Source organism: Protopterus annectens, chromosome 1.part1 (genome assembly GCF_019279795.1).
Source record: "Protopterus annectens isolate FY-2018-M chromosome 1.part1, PAN1.0, whole genome shotgun sequence".
NCBI classification, from domain to species: domain Eukaryota; kingdom Metazoa; phylum Chordata; order Ceratodontiformes; family Protopteridae; genus Protopterus; species Protopterus annectens.
This window is the reverse complement of record NC_056726.1, coordinates 298,496,758-298,514,470: the sequence shown is the minus strand read 5'-3', so window position 1 is coordinate 298,514,470 and position 17,713 is coordinate 298,496,758. Positions and strand designations below refer to the sequence as shown.

At 34.1% G+C, this 17,713-nt stretch overlaps 1 protein-coding gene across 2 annotated transcripts in view; it reads left to right on the top strand.

Annotated features, from left to right (window-relative positions):
• Positions 1-17,713, top strand: part of NFAM1 (NFAT activating protein with ITAM motif 1) — a 496,710-nt gene that overhangs the window by 179,454 nt on the left and 299,543 nt on the right. The window contains exon 2 of one of the 2 annotated variants that reach the window (XM_044074631.1): positions 17,302-17,628. The exons of the other annotated variant lie outside the window; for it this stretch is intronic. Coding sequence (XP_043930566.1) covers positions 17,302-17,628 — 327 coding nt within the window. The remainder of the gene's footprint in view (positions 1-17,301; positions 17,629-17,713) is intronic. 2 annotated transcript variants of the gene reach the window in all.

Genomic DNA, 17,713 nt, shown 5'->3' with positions numbered 1-17,713 from the left:
GCATGAACCTCTTAGAGTATGCATCTCTGCATGTTAATGATTCATTAGTCATGAGGTGAGAGATGTGACTATTTCCTCAATGGATGATAGAAGGGAGGCAGAGTACATGGGCATTCAGCAGAATGAGTATACAAAAGAGCAGCACCAGCTTTGACACCCAAACCTTTTGTATAAAAATTAGAGATGGAATTTACATTATGAGTCTGCAAAAGAAGATGAACATTTTTCTGGTCAAGCCCTGTCACTATACTCAGTATCCTACAGACTGCTAAGATGTGACCTGTGTCTGGCATATAAAGCTTCCTCCAACCCATTACTGATGGATTTACTGCACACCAGCAAGTCAAATGGCATCAGAAATACTGAGCCTAGGGATCTAAACCTCTTGTGCAATATCAACAGAATGGTTTTGAGGGAGAGGCATATCTCACAGACGATACTGCTGCTGTGGAACAGACTTCCCACCCACTTAAAACAAAGTCCATCCCTGTCCATATTCAAATACAACTTAGATCTATGGATGTGAAACACAAAATTTACCCCAAGACTGCCCCCTGTACTACTAGTGGAAAGATGCAACTCCTAAATGCTTTATCCCATGTATGGATCCCCTCAAGTTATCTGTGATATGATCCCAGTTATTTTCATTGGGGGAAATATATATTTGGGATGGGTAAGGCCAATCTATATTCAAACGTGATAGGTTATTTCAAGCACAAAAAGAGAAACTGGCTAGGCTTAAAATGGTCCATAAACCCACCTAGTTTTGTATTTACCTATGAACTTATGAACCTATAAAGAATTAAGCATGGTGTAAACAGATATGGAAAGCAGTTGTTGATCTTTTGGAAACTGTATTACCATTGGGTATTTTTTCATTATTAAGTAAGAGACTGAACAATGTGCTAGTATTAAGAATTTACTTTTTGATAAGTTTATAGCATTTGGACTCAGGGTAAACTTTATTAGTTTACAGATTGCATTTTGCAAGGTATTTTATGTATAAAGAACAACAAAATGTCCCTGTCATTTAGCCCAATAAGGTGGAGGACAATGCAGGATGCTTTTTTGAATTTGTTATTATATTTTTGGCCTTATGTTATTGCATTTGTTAGAAGTAAGTTGATGATTTAATGGGCTTTCTCAGGCTTAAAACATCATCTCCATTAGCGCATCTATTCCTTATTCTACAATGCTTACTTTTGAAAAATGGGCTTTATTTGAAATGCAAAAAGTTGTTCAGAAATGTGCTATGCAGCCTAAGTTTAATTTAACTGAACATGAATGGGGCCATAGAGAAATCATCAGAAACAAATGATCGTCATACTGTTTAGTAACAGAAAGCCACTCTGTATACTATAGTTTATTGTTAGTTATGGAAAACTTTATAAAATAGATTCTAGATTGCACCACAGTATCAGGAACAGTTGAAATGACTGTTGGAATGGGAGATTTCACTAGGCATTATTGCAGAGCATCAAGTAGAACAACCAATAATACAAGAAGTCTCCAGAGTTCATTTTCTATTGTTTATACAAGGCCCACAAATCCATCATATTCAGCCTATAGTTTCTTAGGACAGCTCTTGTATAGATTGGATACCAAGACTGTAAATTATAATTTACTACCATCCACTCAGAAATTGTGTTTCTACCTGACAAACTTGTTTGATTTAGTTTTAAAGGTGGGAAGGTTATTACTTTGTGGCGGTGGACTCAAACTGCCTGCAAAATTCCATTCCCACAGTTTGGGTTGGCTGCTGATCCTTAGTTTTTGAAATAGAGCAAAACAAGAAAACTTTATTTTAAAGTTATTAGAATTTTGTTTGAATGGAAGTTTCTTTATGTTTGACATTATTATTATTGTCGTAAATAGTGCATTATACTACATTGCCTTTGTGTATGAGCTCTTGTACTGTTTGTGAATTGTTATGCGCTTCTGGTGTACTTTGCACCCAAGGCAGAAATGAAAATATTCAATAGACCAGTCCACTTACCTGGTCATCAAACTGAAATAAATAAATGAATTATTATTTTTTGCAGATGAAATACACTGGTATTGGGTATTTTTCACTTTTATCAATTTATTCCATGACTGAATTAATTTATTTTTGTGAAAAAGTTTTTATGCATAATGCTTTTTAAGAAAGTTTTGTTTTATGAACATTTTATAAATTACTGAAGTATTATTTTTAATTCTACCCCCCAGGAATTTGTAGTATTTGTGTTGGGATTTATTTTGTAAGTTATACCTAATCTCTATTTATTAATTATTTTGATATGGATTAAAGATAAATACTACAAAAGCAGAGTTGTAAGATAATGAGAAACGAACCTGCATGAAACACTTTGGATACACCTCTCATTCTCACTGAGTGTCTAATAATGTCAGTATCAGTAAACCTATAGACTTTGTTCTAAGCCTGCACCATGGCATAGAGGGATAATGTCCTATCTACAGCCCCTTTGAACCAGGTTTGATTAGTAGCTTGGATGTCTGAGGCTCTGATAGGGAGGGATGGACATGCCCATCTTGGATGGAGGGCATTTATCTAGGCATTCTCTGCAGGAAGATGTGGTCTATGGTGAGGAGTAGCTCTTGGATGTTGTTGTTGTTGTGTCTTTTGGCTTATCCTGGTTAGGGGTCGCCACAGCGGAACTCAGGTCCGCTAATGTTTTGGTAGTGGATTTTTACATGCCGAGTTACCAGCCCTGATGCACAACCTTCAACAAAGACACGCCCATTCACGCATGCTTCCACACAGAAGACGCTCTAGCTGAGAATCGAACGGGACAACATCTTGCAGTGAGGCGAAAACGCTACCGCAGCACCACTATCGCGGTAGCTCTTGGATGTAAAAAAGGCAAATGCTGGAGAGGTAGGGAGCAAAGGAAGGTCATAAGTAAAAAATAGCCTTCAGTGGGAAGCAGTTAGTGGCATGACCCCCCAGGACACCCTTGGGCATCATGCCAGCCCTAACCTTAGAATGGAGGTAGTCGGGGGGCTGTAGGAAAGGCTGGTAGACTCTGCAATAGATGGTAGCACTGAGGCAAGTCTAAAAAAAAAAAAATAAAGCATTGAAGCAGAAAGGGAACCTAAAAAAACACTTACAGATTTTCTTATAATGCAAATATTTCTGAATACGCTTCCAAGCAAATCTTTTTACATTTTTCCCATAGGGGTCATAAGCAATATTATTTAAAGGTTAAACACCCAAAAAGTTGCAAGCACAACATGAGACCTTGTTAGTGCTTTACATAGAGGAAGCATAACTGGTGAATTCCTAAATATAACTGAACGTATGTATCAAATGGTGTATAATCTTCTATTAATTAAATATATGTTTACCTCAAAGGTGAGCATACCATCATCCCAAATATTTAAGTCGCTTACTATATGTATGTATGTCAAGTGACTATCAATGACCGAATATGGGCATTTAGGATTCCTGTGGCCAGAATTCATAATAATAGTTTTTAGTGTTAGACATTCAGTTTTATTTAGCTATATAATATAATGAATTTACAATACATTGTAAAATATTATGATTGCCCAAGGATGTGATCATTATCCTTAAATTAGCATCATCAGCAAACTCGTAAATTCAAGTTGGACATGCATTTGACATGGATGAAATAAAAACATTAAAAAGAAAAGGTCCCATCAATTAGCCATGGAGGACATCCTTGTTAACAAATGTTACACTTGAACAAAATTTAAAGATTTTCAATGCATATTGGCAGTTCACCATTTGCAAATAAGCCTCATGATACAGCTAATTAAAACAGCTAATTCCAACTTATGAGTGATTTTATTATATGGAACTGAGTTAAATGTCTTAGAAAAGTCAAGGTAAATGATATACACTGCCAGAACATTATCTAGCAATCAAGTAACATTATTATACAAATGCAGTAAATTATTACTGCAGAAATATCCTGAAATAAAACCATCTTGTGTTAAGTCCCATGTTTGACAAACATTGTTTGGCAATAAGACTCAATATAGTTTTTTCTAAAGCTTTACCAACCTTACTCATCAAACCTATTGGCCTGTAATTCCTGACAGTAGCAATGTCTCCCACATTTATGAACTGGTACTAGTAGGGCTGATTTCCACATACAAAGGACACATTATGTGTTCAGCACTGCTGAAAAAGTTATATTAGACATGGAATTAATTGCCCTCTTATCATATATAGGAAATACGCAATGAGTCCATCTGGTTCTGCTTTTGTATCACATTTAATATTATTCATAACATTCACTATCTTCAGTGTTCACTGGTTGAATATGTTTATGATTTAAATATCTCATAAAAGGAGAAATGTTTTGGTCATAGATATCATTCAATAAGTAAATTATATACAGCCCTGAAATAGTTTTGTTTATTATAGCATGACCAGTGTGATCCTACATGAATTGTCCTTAAAATCAGCTCTCATCTGTTTAAAGTGATTTCCTGTTGTCTTTAGTAAATCCTTATAGGTCCTTTTTGCCATTTTGTATGGTTTCCTTAATGGAGTTTTAGATGTAAGATACTTCCCTTTATTCAAAGTTTAGGAAACTGTTCATTTTCCAGTAATGGTCCTTTTACTTTATCATTTTATACAAAGTCTACTCCACCATGATGGCATATTTTTGTTTTCCATTTCTAGGATAGATGTAGGTACATACCTATTTATTATCTTATTAACTTTAACATAAATGCTATCCCAGACATCTTTGATGGGTTTATTCAACAAACTCACTTCTTATTCCAAGTAAAATTTTTGTAAAATATTGTCAACAAATTAATTCTTGCAGCCTCAGTTTTAACCCTCATACAATGCAGTTATGATATGAATTACCCATTCAGGCTGAATGGAATAATATATTACTCTTAAGGAATTTGTAACTTATACTACATCAAGAACAGTCGTGCCTCTGGTTGGATTCTAATTATTTGGTTATAGTCCAGGGCAGTGGATAGGTTCAAAATATATGTACTGGGACAATTTAGGTTTCCTGCAGTAATACCATTTTCCATATTAAAGCAACCTTTTAGTGCCATGTGAAATGTATTCCACTGGTCATAGTTTAATCCTGGATTTCTATAAAAACAATAATACCATAAAGTCTTTGCTTGAGTATAATGTTTACTTTAATAATCTCCAACTCAAGATCACAATGGTCAGTAGTATGGTTTTATATGTCTTTAATGTAAATGGACACACCCCATGGGAGGTGTGCAGTAAATAAGTGTAAAAACCCTTATAACCATAAACAATAAACAATAAAAGGCTTGTTATTATGACTAAACCATGATTTGATAATAAGAATGGCATAATACCCAGAATAAGCTACCCTTAAATGAAGTTCTGAGAGCTTTTTATTAATACCATGAGCAAAACACATTAAAAAGTAAGTTGATAGCAGTGTTCACTGCTGAAGAATTAATTTCCTTGGTGGTTCTGAAAAAAATAGTTCACTGTCTTAGTAAATGCAGATCATATCTTTTTGTTTCTTCTGTGCCCTTGACTGTATAAACCTCTTTTAAAAAAATAAAATAAGTCCTATATTCTAGACATTCCTTAATACAGATGCACTGACACCATAGCTCTCAACCTCTTAACACAAAAAATTTGGCAAAAGCAAAAAATAATGGGGGGACAAAGCACCAAAAATAGGTACAAATTTTAAATATAAACTTAGAAAGTTTTTAGAATAAATGGCCTTGTGTTAATATGCATTTTCTGAAGGATATTAATTATGAAACTCAAACACCTGTCACTAATTAGTGAATTCAGTCCTCACTGATTAGCTGCAAAAATCAAGAAAATCACAATTTTTTTAAGGAACGGGTCAAAAATATAAGACAAAAATATGGACATTCTGCAAAAATCTCGACATTTGAGAGGTATGATTAGCACCCAGGTGTTAAGCCATTTCTTCTGCTCAGTATGACCACAAGTTCATATCTTTCTTTCAAAGAGATGAATGTAAATATGTAACTTTTAATACTTGATGATTTTGCCCTGGTTGCGCATATTACTGCTGTTCTAAACATGGTAGGTCCTGGCACATTGTTCTTTATAGTACAGTTCTGTGTGTCCAGTCACCAAAGTCTGTTTACTTTGATCAGTATCACTTCGAACTGTAAGTGTCCTTAAGCGAGCTACCTGACTTAGGATTTCTCTGGTATCTTATTATCACCTAGAAAGTAGGGTGTTAGATTTGCTTGTTTCCTCTCAATAATTGCTCCCCTTTTCTTATGCTTCAGTGCAGATGCAATTACTGTTAGTAATCCTCTAAAAGCATCATCATTTAACTGTTTTTTCTTAGCTGGACTTCTGTGCTTGTTTAGCATTTCTGACTTCTAGATGTGATGGATGCATTCGGCTCATAGCAAGAGGTTTTCCAATTCGATCCTCGGCTGGGGTGCCTTCTGTGTGGAATCTGCATGTCCTCCCTGTGGTCACGTGGGTTTTCTCTGGGTGCTCCGGTTTCCTCCCACATCCCAAAGACATGCTGTAGGTGGATTGGATACTCTAAAATTGGCCCTAGGTGTGTGTGTGTGTGTGTGTGTGTGTGTGTGTGTGTGTGTGTGTGTGTGTGTGTGTGTGTGTGTGTGTGTGTGTGTGTGTGTGTGCCTTCTGTGGAAGGTTAGGTGCTGGGCTGGCAACTCAACACCGTAAAACTCCACTGCCAGTCATAAGCGGACAGGTGATCTACTGTAGCGACCCCTAACCAGGAAAAAGCCGTAAGAAGAAGAAGATGTAATGAATGCATTATTGCCCAAGCAGCCATTGATGGTACTAACATTGGGAGTTTTGATGTAAAAAAGAAACTTGTGCCTGATTCAGTGTTTTTGCTATATTATCACTGGTGTCAGACTCATCAGGGCACATTTTAGTGTTATAACATTTTTCTTGATAGTCTACCACAACTGTTGTTGGTTTTTCTAAGCGCATTTTTGAATCCTAATGACCTTTTAATAGCTGACCAAAGGAGTGACATTTATTACACGTCCCAGTGTCTACTTTAAACATGTGCCATTTGTATTTATTTTACAGATCTAAGTATGTGTCAGTGTTGTAGCCATTTAAGTGTTATCAAGGATTTGTATATAATATTTTTGCTCTTTTTTATTCGTTGGTTTGTTGTTCCCTGTAATGTTTAATTACCTATCTAACTGATAAGATGAAACTCTTGGTTATTAGATTTTATAGGACTCATAAATGTTTCCTGCATCTTATTGAATTATAAGCCTTCTAACATTACGGAAGGCATGGGCTGAGGTACTAAAAGAAAAAAAAGTATTGGAAAAATGATTTCTTTCTTTTGTTTTTGTATTTGTAAGTAACTGATTTTTAAATATTAAGAGTGGAGAGGAATGTAAAAAAATATAGAATTCTTCAACTACAAGCATAGTTTTAGATTAAAGTAAAACATTTAATGTGGTAATATGCAATTGGTTTGTGAATAAAATTAGATTAAAGTGTGATCTAAGGCATAGTATAGGTAAAACACAAGACAGACAATTAGACAAAGAGGATCATAATAAATAAATTCCACAGAGAGAAAGAAAATGGGGTATCACCAGGGTTGGTTATTTTCAATTTCTCTGTAAATAACACTGTAGAAGTACTGTAACAAAACACTTACCTATTAACTGATGAAACAAAGTTAAACAACAGGGTTAATACACAGAAGGGTATAGAAACGATAAAGTCAAACTTGCAAGGCTGAAGCAATAGTGTAAGACCTGGAAAAAATCATACTCATTGTACATGCATAAAGATAATGCACTAGAGAGGAAACAAAACAAAAACAAGTGAAGAAAAGGACCAGGGCATAGGAATATCACATGATCTAAAGGGACTAGAGGAAGCAATCCATATTGAAAAAACCACAAGGAAAGACGGAGAAATACTGTGGGAAGGAGAAGATGCATTCATGTTAGAAAAGAAGAAGTCATTATCCATCTGTAAAGTCATTTGCTAAGACCCATCTGGAGAGAGAGGTTCCAAGATGGCCGCCAGCTAGACTACTCCCTATTCACTGTGCTCCTCTCTGCTATGCAAGTACCGGCTATTTTTTACAACTTTTAAGCAAAGTTTTTCCACAGTTATTTCTACAGAAATTATCTCTGAGACTATTCCTTCATATTAAGATTATTTATTTTTGGAAAAAGTTCAATTTTTTTACTTCAGAACAATTTTGGCCTCAACAGTCTTTGGACACGTGCACTCTAGAAGCTCATCTCTGTGGCAGATATCCTGTTTTCACACCTCTATCCTGGGCATGGCTGGCAACTCTGACACCATGGAGACGCAGGCAACCAAGGCCAAATTCTCCTCTATGCTTTCTCCAGAGAAAGATACTGGATCTAAAAGATTAAGAACCACCAAACAATCTTCTGAGAACATTAAAGTAAGTACTAAAGATAAAAATGATTCTAACTTCCATTTAGATGACTTGAAGATGGCACTACAACCTATTCAAAGTGCTATACAGAGTTTTTCAGTCCAATTCACTGATTTTGGTAAAACTCTAAAACAGATTAATGAAAGAATGGACTTAATTGAAAACAAAAATATAGCTATGGAAATAAAAGTAGATTCAGTTGAAAGAGATCTAAAATCCAAAGACACTCTCATTGCTGAAATTCAAGCTAAATTACTGGACTTAGAGGCAAGGAGCCATAGAAACAATATAATAATTAGAGGATTACCAGAGTCTTATGAAAATCAAAACCTAGTTTCAGTGACTAAACAAATATTTGAGGCATTACTTAATTGTGAGACAACTTCAAATACATTAACTATAGAAAGAGCGCACAGAGCCCTGCGTGCCAGACAAGATACCATTTCACCTCGGATTATCTACACAAGATTACTTAACTTTCAAGACACTCAATGTATTTTAGAAGCTGCAAAAAGCAAAAAACATCTTATATGAAATAGGCATAAGTTGACCTTTTCACAGGATTTACCTCCACAAATAAAAATGAACAGACAAAAACTTTCACCTTATTGTGCAGATCTGATAAAAAGAGGGGTAAAGTTCCGTATGTGCTACCCAAACACTCTCTCTTTCAGTCATAATGATAGAAGATTTATGGTTACTGAGCCACAGGAAGCTAAAGACACCTTCCTAAAAGTATTTAAGACTCTTCCTGAATCTGTCACATAATAATAACTCTTCTAACTAAAGTGAGTACATTTACTGTTCAGTTAATGAACGTACATTTATTAATATCTAATTTTTATTCAAAATGAACTTATGACAAGCTTTACTAAGAGAAAATTCAATCTGGACTTATGAGTTGTAATACATCTGTTTAATGGTGTTTAGCGTTGGCACTAACAAACTATTACTATTTCAATATATCATGCTTTTACAGTATCTGTCAGGCACCAGATCATAAGGTTTTTGATGTGGCATTGTTTTCAACAACAAAATATACTGTAACTGAATGGAGGGAAAGTTTCCAGGTTCTCGAACCATTACAGCGTTTCTAACCTCAACAGATTTCCTTTATTTCACCTCTGGATCAGGCACGCATCTTTTCTGTATGTGTACAGCTTTACGATGACGTCAAGTTCCTGAAAAGAACTAAGGCTCATTTTGCATATGTCTTCCTGGTTTCCTGAAGTCGCGTTGTTATAGGTGCAGCAGGTATTCAGTTTTGGAGACTGTATTTTTTCCATAACAGTTGTATCTGTGCATGTAAGTAGCTTTACCAACTCACGATGGGTCGGTAACTTTGCGTACAGTATGAAGCCTGACAAGTGCTCATGGTAGTGCTTGCGTAAGTGCGGAGGCTGTGATGCCTCTGAATCTGCAATCCTGACTTAAACCTCATTTGTTTTAGTGAGTACATCTTTTTATAAGCTGAGAGGTCTTTAAATTAACAACTAACAGTTACACTTTGATGACTTTTAAAACACGTACATAATATAGTGTTTTAGTATGGTTTCCTTGAAACCACTTTGCCGAGTGATGTTAGGTTTTGCCAAAAAGTCAAATTGATGATAACTTTATGTTGTCTTGTACACAAATGTACTGAAATTCTGGCTAATTGGTTAGTGCTGGTTGAGACTGCTGAACTGGAAAAAGTACATAGCCATCTTCGGTGCAAGTATAATTTTAGGGATTTCTTCACAAAGCATTTTACAATTGTGAGTGTCAGTAGTCTCTTGTGTTGGCCGCTTTCTTAGTCACATTTGCAGCTCATTTATTGCTGTTAATGGTGCACCAACATCAATTACACGTAAACGCTAAGGTGTGATCTCTATATAGTATGTACACTTTTTGACACTCACAAGCAGTTTTCCTGGGAATCACATAATTATTTCTTGTTGTCTTCTGAATTTATATTTTAACATGTTGTTTTTAAATTTTTTTTTTTTTTTTTTTTTTTTTTTTTTTTTGTTTCAGGATTTTGCTACATGTTATTCAAAGTGATGTTTGTAGTCACCCTGCAGATTCTGACAAGGCTAGGCACCAGTTCAGACATGCTTATTATTGGTCCTTTATGAATAGTAATGTTGAGTGACTGCTCTTTGTATAATAGTCTATGGAGAGACTTATGTGGTTTTCTGCTTTTTCATTTCATGCCTACAATTGTATATTTGGGCATGTTTAATACTTTGTATAATTTTTTTAACTATATTAGATTAGATATTGTGTAGCATGATTGTCAAGGATAATGTGAGGCTCCTAGTAAACATTTTGGTGAGCATGTTATATAGATCTAAAATGAATGCTTACTTTATATCAACATGCCACATATATTTCTCTTGTATATTTAAATTAACATGTTAGATAAAATATTATTATGTTTAATTAAGGGTAGGAGTCATGTGATCTAGTATTGATGGGTGACTTTACATTAGATTTGTTGGTGTCCTCATTATTAACAGACATTATACATATTTGAGTCCCACAAATTAGTTTAGATAAATATATTGATGAATAGTTAGAGTCATACTTTTTAAATAGTTTTTTGTTATAAAGCATTATATCTCACATTTAAATGTGAATGCTTTATATTTTTTCTAATTTTTACTTTATATGGTTTGAGACTTTCTGTTACGCTGATACACATGCATTAATGAATATAAGTATCTAGATATATTGGGTTCTACTAATTTTATTTCAGTCTCACTAATATTCTCCTTTACAAATTATTTTTATAATATTAGATTAACAATATTATTTACTTTAACACAATTAGTTTTAGTTTTTACAGGAGCACACGATTGATCAGTGGAGTGGGGAGTGTATATGTCGGACATCTTGTGTTATGATAGTTGTGTAAATATGTTTAGTTTTGTTAACTGTGGTATAGTCCTTTTTAGGACACTACTCAAATTTTTTTCTTACATTATGATGTTATTGGTAACCAAGTACATATGTCCCTTATTTAGATATCTGTATCTTCCTTCTTTAGATAGGATAAGGTGGGTAGGCAGTGGGGTAGGGAAGAAGGAAGTGTGTAAGATTAAAGTCAATTTTATCCCGATATATACCTTTTTACAGAGTAAATGTATTACTAAGACTAGGCTATGTTTTTTCTTAGCTTTTACCATTTCTTTATATACAAATAATTTACTTTCATACATTTCTATTAACAGTCCTTTAATAATTACATGACAAATTTATTAATAATTGATTCCTGGAATATAAGAGGGATCCAAAATAAAGCCAAAAAATCTTTATTGTTTCATTTAATATATAAATCACAAGCCAATATATGCTTCCTTCAAGAAACACATATTCCCAGAGAAGACTGGTACAAAGGAAAAAATACAAAATGGATCAAAAAATAATAGCTTCAGGGGACTCTTCTAGTTCCAGGGGGATGGCTATCATAATTAAACAAAAATTTCAAGGGATTATTGTTGAAGAAAAATATGACAATGAGGGTAGATGGTGCTTTTTTACTTCTACTATACATAATCTTGATAAACCACTTCTGGTATTGAATCTGTACGGTCCTTGTAGTCATCAACATTTTTTTATTTTACAGATATATAATATACTCTCTTTATATAAAGATCACTATATTATGGTAGGGGGGGACTGGAACGCTGTAATGAACCCAGATATTGATCACACTAGTTGTTCCTCTTATTATAATCAACAAGCAACTCTTGCTCTTGAAGATTTAATATTGGACTATAACCTCTTAGACCCTTTACAGCTTACTAAATACTCTAATAAAAAAGATATATATACTTATTATTCAAAATGCTATAATGCATGGTCAAGGTTAGATTTTTTTCTTATATCTAATTCTCTTTCACAATTTTTTTTAGACTTTATTATTGAACCCAGATTTCTTTCTGATCACTCTAGAATTTTATTAAAATTAAATATAGATTATAACTTTGGGCATGTATCCAAACAAAACAGCTGGACAATGAATAACAACTTGCTCTCAAATAAAGAAATTTGTCAACTATGTACAGAAATAATTCAGGATATGGAAAATAATTTAGACTCAACAGATATTCCCTATGATATACAGTGGGCTGCTTGTAAGACGAGGTTAAGGGGAATATTTATCGGTAAGGCTTCATATCTTAAAAAGCATTTTAATAATAAAGAATCTCTTCTAAAAGTTAAAATTCAGTCTCTTGAAAATCATTACAGATTAAACCCGGATTCCGCATGTTATAAGCAAATTATAGAGGCCCAAAAAGAACTTATTTTATTACACCAAAATAATCTGTCAATACTAGAGCAAAGATTATTAGTCACGTACTCAGAATGGGCTCAAGTACCTTCCAAAACCTTGGCAAGGATTATAAAACAAAATTTTGATAGGCCTAAAATATCACCTATACAATACAAAAATCAAATATACAACACGGATAAGGAAATTTTGCAACTCTTTACTCGACTTTTTACAGATTTATATTCTAAAACTCCCAATTCTATAGTAAATAGTCATATAAATAGCTTTCTAAACTTTTTAATATTCCCTAAGTTGAATGAAAAGCAACAAAGCATTCTTTCAGCTCCTCTTTGTCTCCAAGAGATCTCTGAGTCAATTGATAGACTCAAAGTGGGTAAATCCCCAGGTCCCGACAGATTTACACGGGAATTCTTCAAATCCTTTAAGTCAGTTATTGCTCCCTTTCTACTCAAAGTGTATAACTGATCTGCATTGGAATACTTCAAAAACTATACTAATTTTAAAAAAATAATAAAGATAAAACAGACCCTCGTAATTATAGACCCATTTCATTAATCAATCTAGATATCAAGATTTTGTCATCTATTCTTGCCAACAGATTGAAGAAGGTTCTATCATCAATAATATCCCAGGACCAAATGGGGTTTATGTCTCATAGACATGTTTGGGATAACACCCTAACTTTGGAATCTATTGTCCATCTTACTAAAAATGATAATAACCCAATATATGCATTGATCCTTGATGCATCGAATGCATTTGATAGAGTTTGTTGGGATTTTCTCTTTCAAACCATGTCCTGTTTTAATTTTCCCAACTCATTTATAAATTTAATCAATACTCTATATAAAGAAACCTTTACCAGACTCTACATTAATGGTTCCACATCCTCCCCTATAAAGATTACTAGAGGCACAAGACAGGGCTGTCCTTTATCTCCTTTTCTTTTTAATATATACTTAGAACCATTACTCTTATACATATCACAAAACACATTCCATAGGATTCCTAGGATTTCCAACACTAAATTACTTTTCTCAGCTTTTGCTGATGATTTAGTCATATACTTTCAAACTCCTTTCACAGATCTTAAAAAAAATAATTAATTCTATTGAGAGGTTTTCACTTGCGTCAAACTATCACATTAATCCCCAAAATAATCATATTTTCCCTTTAAATCATTTGGCACATAAATCTTACTTATTTTCTGACTTTCATTTTCAAATTACTTTTGGAGTTAAATATTTGGGTGTTCATATTGAGCATAATAACCATTCTTCATTTCAAAATAACTTGAATAAAGTATGGATATCAATAATGTCAGATTTGCGTAGATGGGAACTTTTAAATTTATCACTTCTATCCAAAGCTGCAATAATCAAAATGAATATTCTTCCCAAATTTCTTTTCCAATTCAACTCCTCAGATCAAATAATTCCTAAATCTTTCTTTGACAAAGTTAATAAAGATCTAGGTAAATTTTTGTGGTTTCCTAAAACAGTGAGGATTTCTTATTCTAGATTATCGACTCTTAAAGATAGGGGTGGTTTAGGTTTGCCAAATTTCTATCTTTATTATTTAATTGTTTCGGCAAACAAACTATGGTCCATTTCTAAAATGAATAATATTCAACACAATCAGTCTCCGATTTGGGTTAAGTTATGGTATCAATACATTATATCCAAAAACATAAATCCTGCGGCCATTCCATTCATTTTTTCCAATGTCTGGGTGAATCATAATTCTCAAATAACTGAGGAACAAAAACTCTTGGCCATTCGAAATACTCTGGAATACTCCCCTTTCAAGAAATTGTTCTATACTCAATTGATGATAAATAAGAATGCTTATCATACTCCTTCCAAACTGAATAAATTTAATGCTAGTAAGTCTCCCTCTTGCCCTTGCTGTTCCTTTCCCCAAGCTGACCTTTTGCATATTTTATGGTATTGCCATTACTCACATAAACTTTGGACTTCTTTGAAAGTAAGGTTACAGAAAATGGGTTATCACAAATCTACTTTGTCCTGGGAAACCGCAATTCTTCACATACCTATATTTCATCTTTCTAAATTAGATACACATGTGTTTATATTCATTTGTTCTCTTTTAAAACTTTACATTACCCAAAATTGGCTTGACCGCACTAAATTAAATAGGGATACCTTTAAAAAAATGGCTTACTCGTACATTGCAGCACAAAAAAACTATGATGAAAAGCCCTAAAAAAATGGCTCTAAAAATAAAGCTTTGGAGAAGGTCCTTCTTATTATTAACAATGATTAATAGCTTTTAAAGTTTTTTCTTGTCTTAGTACATAAACATGATTTATTTGCTCTCATACTTCATTCTTACATATAAATATAATCTTATTTATTCTTTTGCTTCTTGGTTACCATTTGTATATATTGTATATATTGTTGTATTTTATTTTTTCTTACCTTAATGGGTTGCAATCTGCTACCACAAGTTGTACAACTTTAATCAACTCCTAAAATGACTATATTTACAATGTATTGATGTTTTGTTGTTATGTTACATTGTATAATTCAGTAAAGAGATTTTTGAGAAAAAAAAAAGACCCATCTGGAAGACTGTTTACAGATCTAGAAACTGCCCCATTGGTAGGCTATTCAGAAGATGGTAATGGTACATGATTTACAACAGAAATCATATAACAAGATACTGGAAGAGCTTAATATGTATATTCTTGACTAAAGAAGGTGAACACAGGGGAACATGAAATAAATTCTCTCACCAAATATGTTTTTGGAGCTTTTCTCCCCAGGCCTCCGCTGAAATAGGGTCTTGCATGACCTGGTTGGATCTTCCTTGTAACCAAATGCAAATAAATAGGAAAATAAATAAATAATTTAGCTACTTTAAAGAAGTAGAGAGTCCGATGGATTATTATCTTTCTAAAAAAAATAAATAAATGAAACAAAGAAAGAGATGCAGGAGAAAAGGAGATAATAAGATAAAGTTATAAAAACATTATTTCACAGCAAGGTGCTGGATAATTATAGAGAAATGTGCCTGAAGAGGCTTTCCAGTCAGAAGTAGTAAATGTATGTTGAGTCATGAGACTGTAAGGGAGAGGATAAGATACTTATTAAGCAGTTTCCATAGCTTATCTACGCTCTATGGAAATTAATAACTTTGGTGGGTTATGTAGTTTTTATCTGCAATTAAAACCCATTTCTGTGCTTCAATATAACAACAGCAGCACCAGATCAGTGAACTGAGCAGATAAATGAATCCTACTTCTATGTAGCTTGTCTTTATACCTAGTTGGCATCTTCATTATAAGTATATATTTTTGCATGGGAGGTACTTCATTTACTCCTCCATATGAACTATATGTACAGCTGTCCAATTCAAGTACATCAAAATGAACTGTTTTGCATTACTGTGGTGCATGACATGGTGAGGGAATTCAACCATGACCCACACCATATCCTAAATTATTATTATTTTTTTTGTTAAAGTTGTATTCACCACAGATGGTCATGTGATGCAGGTTACTTACAGAATAATGACAGTAAACAGCCACATGACAAATTGTATGTGCATTAGGACAACAAGGGTGTGTATGGTATGGTTCATATAAATGAGTACAATGCCAGTTAGCACCTGACAGACACACACACGCTCTGTCAATGTTACTTGCACCTACCTTTGAAAACCTACATGGAAAATAAGATGGATGATTGATCCTCAGGTCACAAGAAGCCTACTGCTTATGGAGGAGGACGAGCGAGGAAAGGCAGCAAGTAGATATGAAACTGTGGAACCGTCACTGGAAAGTAGCAACAGTTTGTTTACAAGTAAAAACAGCAGCTAATGTCATGTGAGAGTTTGGAAATAGTACTCAAAAAGTGGAGATGGGTGGGGTTAAGATAGCCACAACATCTCAAAGAAGAGATACAGAAAGATAGGAGGAGGCACAAAGCAATCTGAGGCATTCATGCATTGTTACAATACTGTTTGTGAGATACCTTTTCTAGTTTTATATACAGAAATGTTTTAAATATTTCCTTAAATCTTATTAGGTAATCAGTGCATCTTGTATGTTTATTTCTTTAGGTCACCTGATCTGGAGATCTAAATTTAGTCAGCGACTCAAACAAAACATGCTGGAGAGACAGATAGGTGTCTGAGATTGTCCCTTCTTTGGAGCAGGCTTCCTATTCACATTAAACAGAGCCCTTCCCTGGCCCTCTTCTAATACAGTTTGGATCAATGGATGGGGACTCGCAAATTCACAACTGGATTAACACCTATGCCCCTTATGGACAGGGGCACTCTGTAAGACACTCAATACACAGGCACAAATCCATGCAATCCTCTTGCCCCTAGGGACCATATATTGGGTAAAATGAGGTTATATTGGCTAGGCTTGAGAGGGGTCTTAAGCTGTTAGCCTAGTAATCTCCTATGAACCTTCTTATCATCATTAAGGTCATAAGAAATATTTTAATGTGTAAATGCTTCCAGGTTTATGCTTGTTTACTTTCAGAAATAACTATACTGTTACCCTCCAGCACATAATGTGAAGATTTTATGTCTTTATGCTCTTGACTAACATGATTTTACTCTCTCCTTTACAAGGTAATATAGAAGTATCTCAGCCAAAGTCAATTCAGGTTGCCTTAATAAATGAGCCCACAGTGATATCCTGCAGTGTTGCTTGCACAACTGAATTAACGGAAAAAAAGTATACAGTTACTTTCTTCAAAAAGAATCAAAATGGAAGCCATAAGACAGTCCTGAGTAGAACAGATTCTGACTGTCCGACAAATGTGTCAAGCACAAACAGAAAAATATTTCAGCAGCAAGTAACTACAACATCATCACAAGAAACTGGCATCTATTATTGTGAGGCCATGTTGCAAGAAAGTACTGTCAGTGGAAAAGGAACGTTTGTTTTAGTACGAGGTAAGGACCTATGCCATAATTGATTCAGAGAAACTAAGTGGTGGCATCATTGATAAGACTTATTCAAATCATAAAGTAACTTATT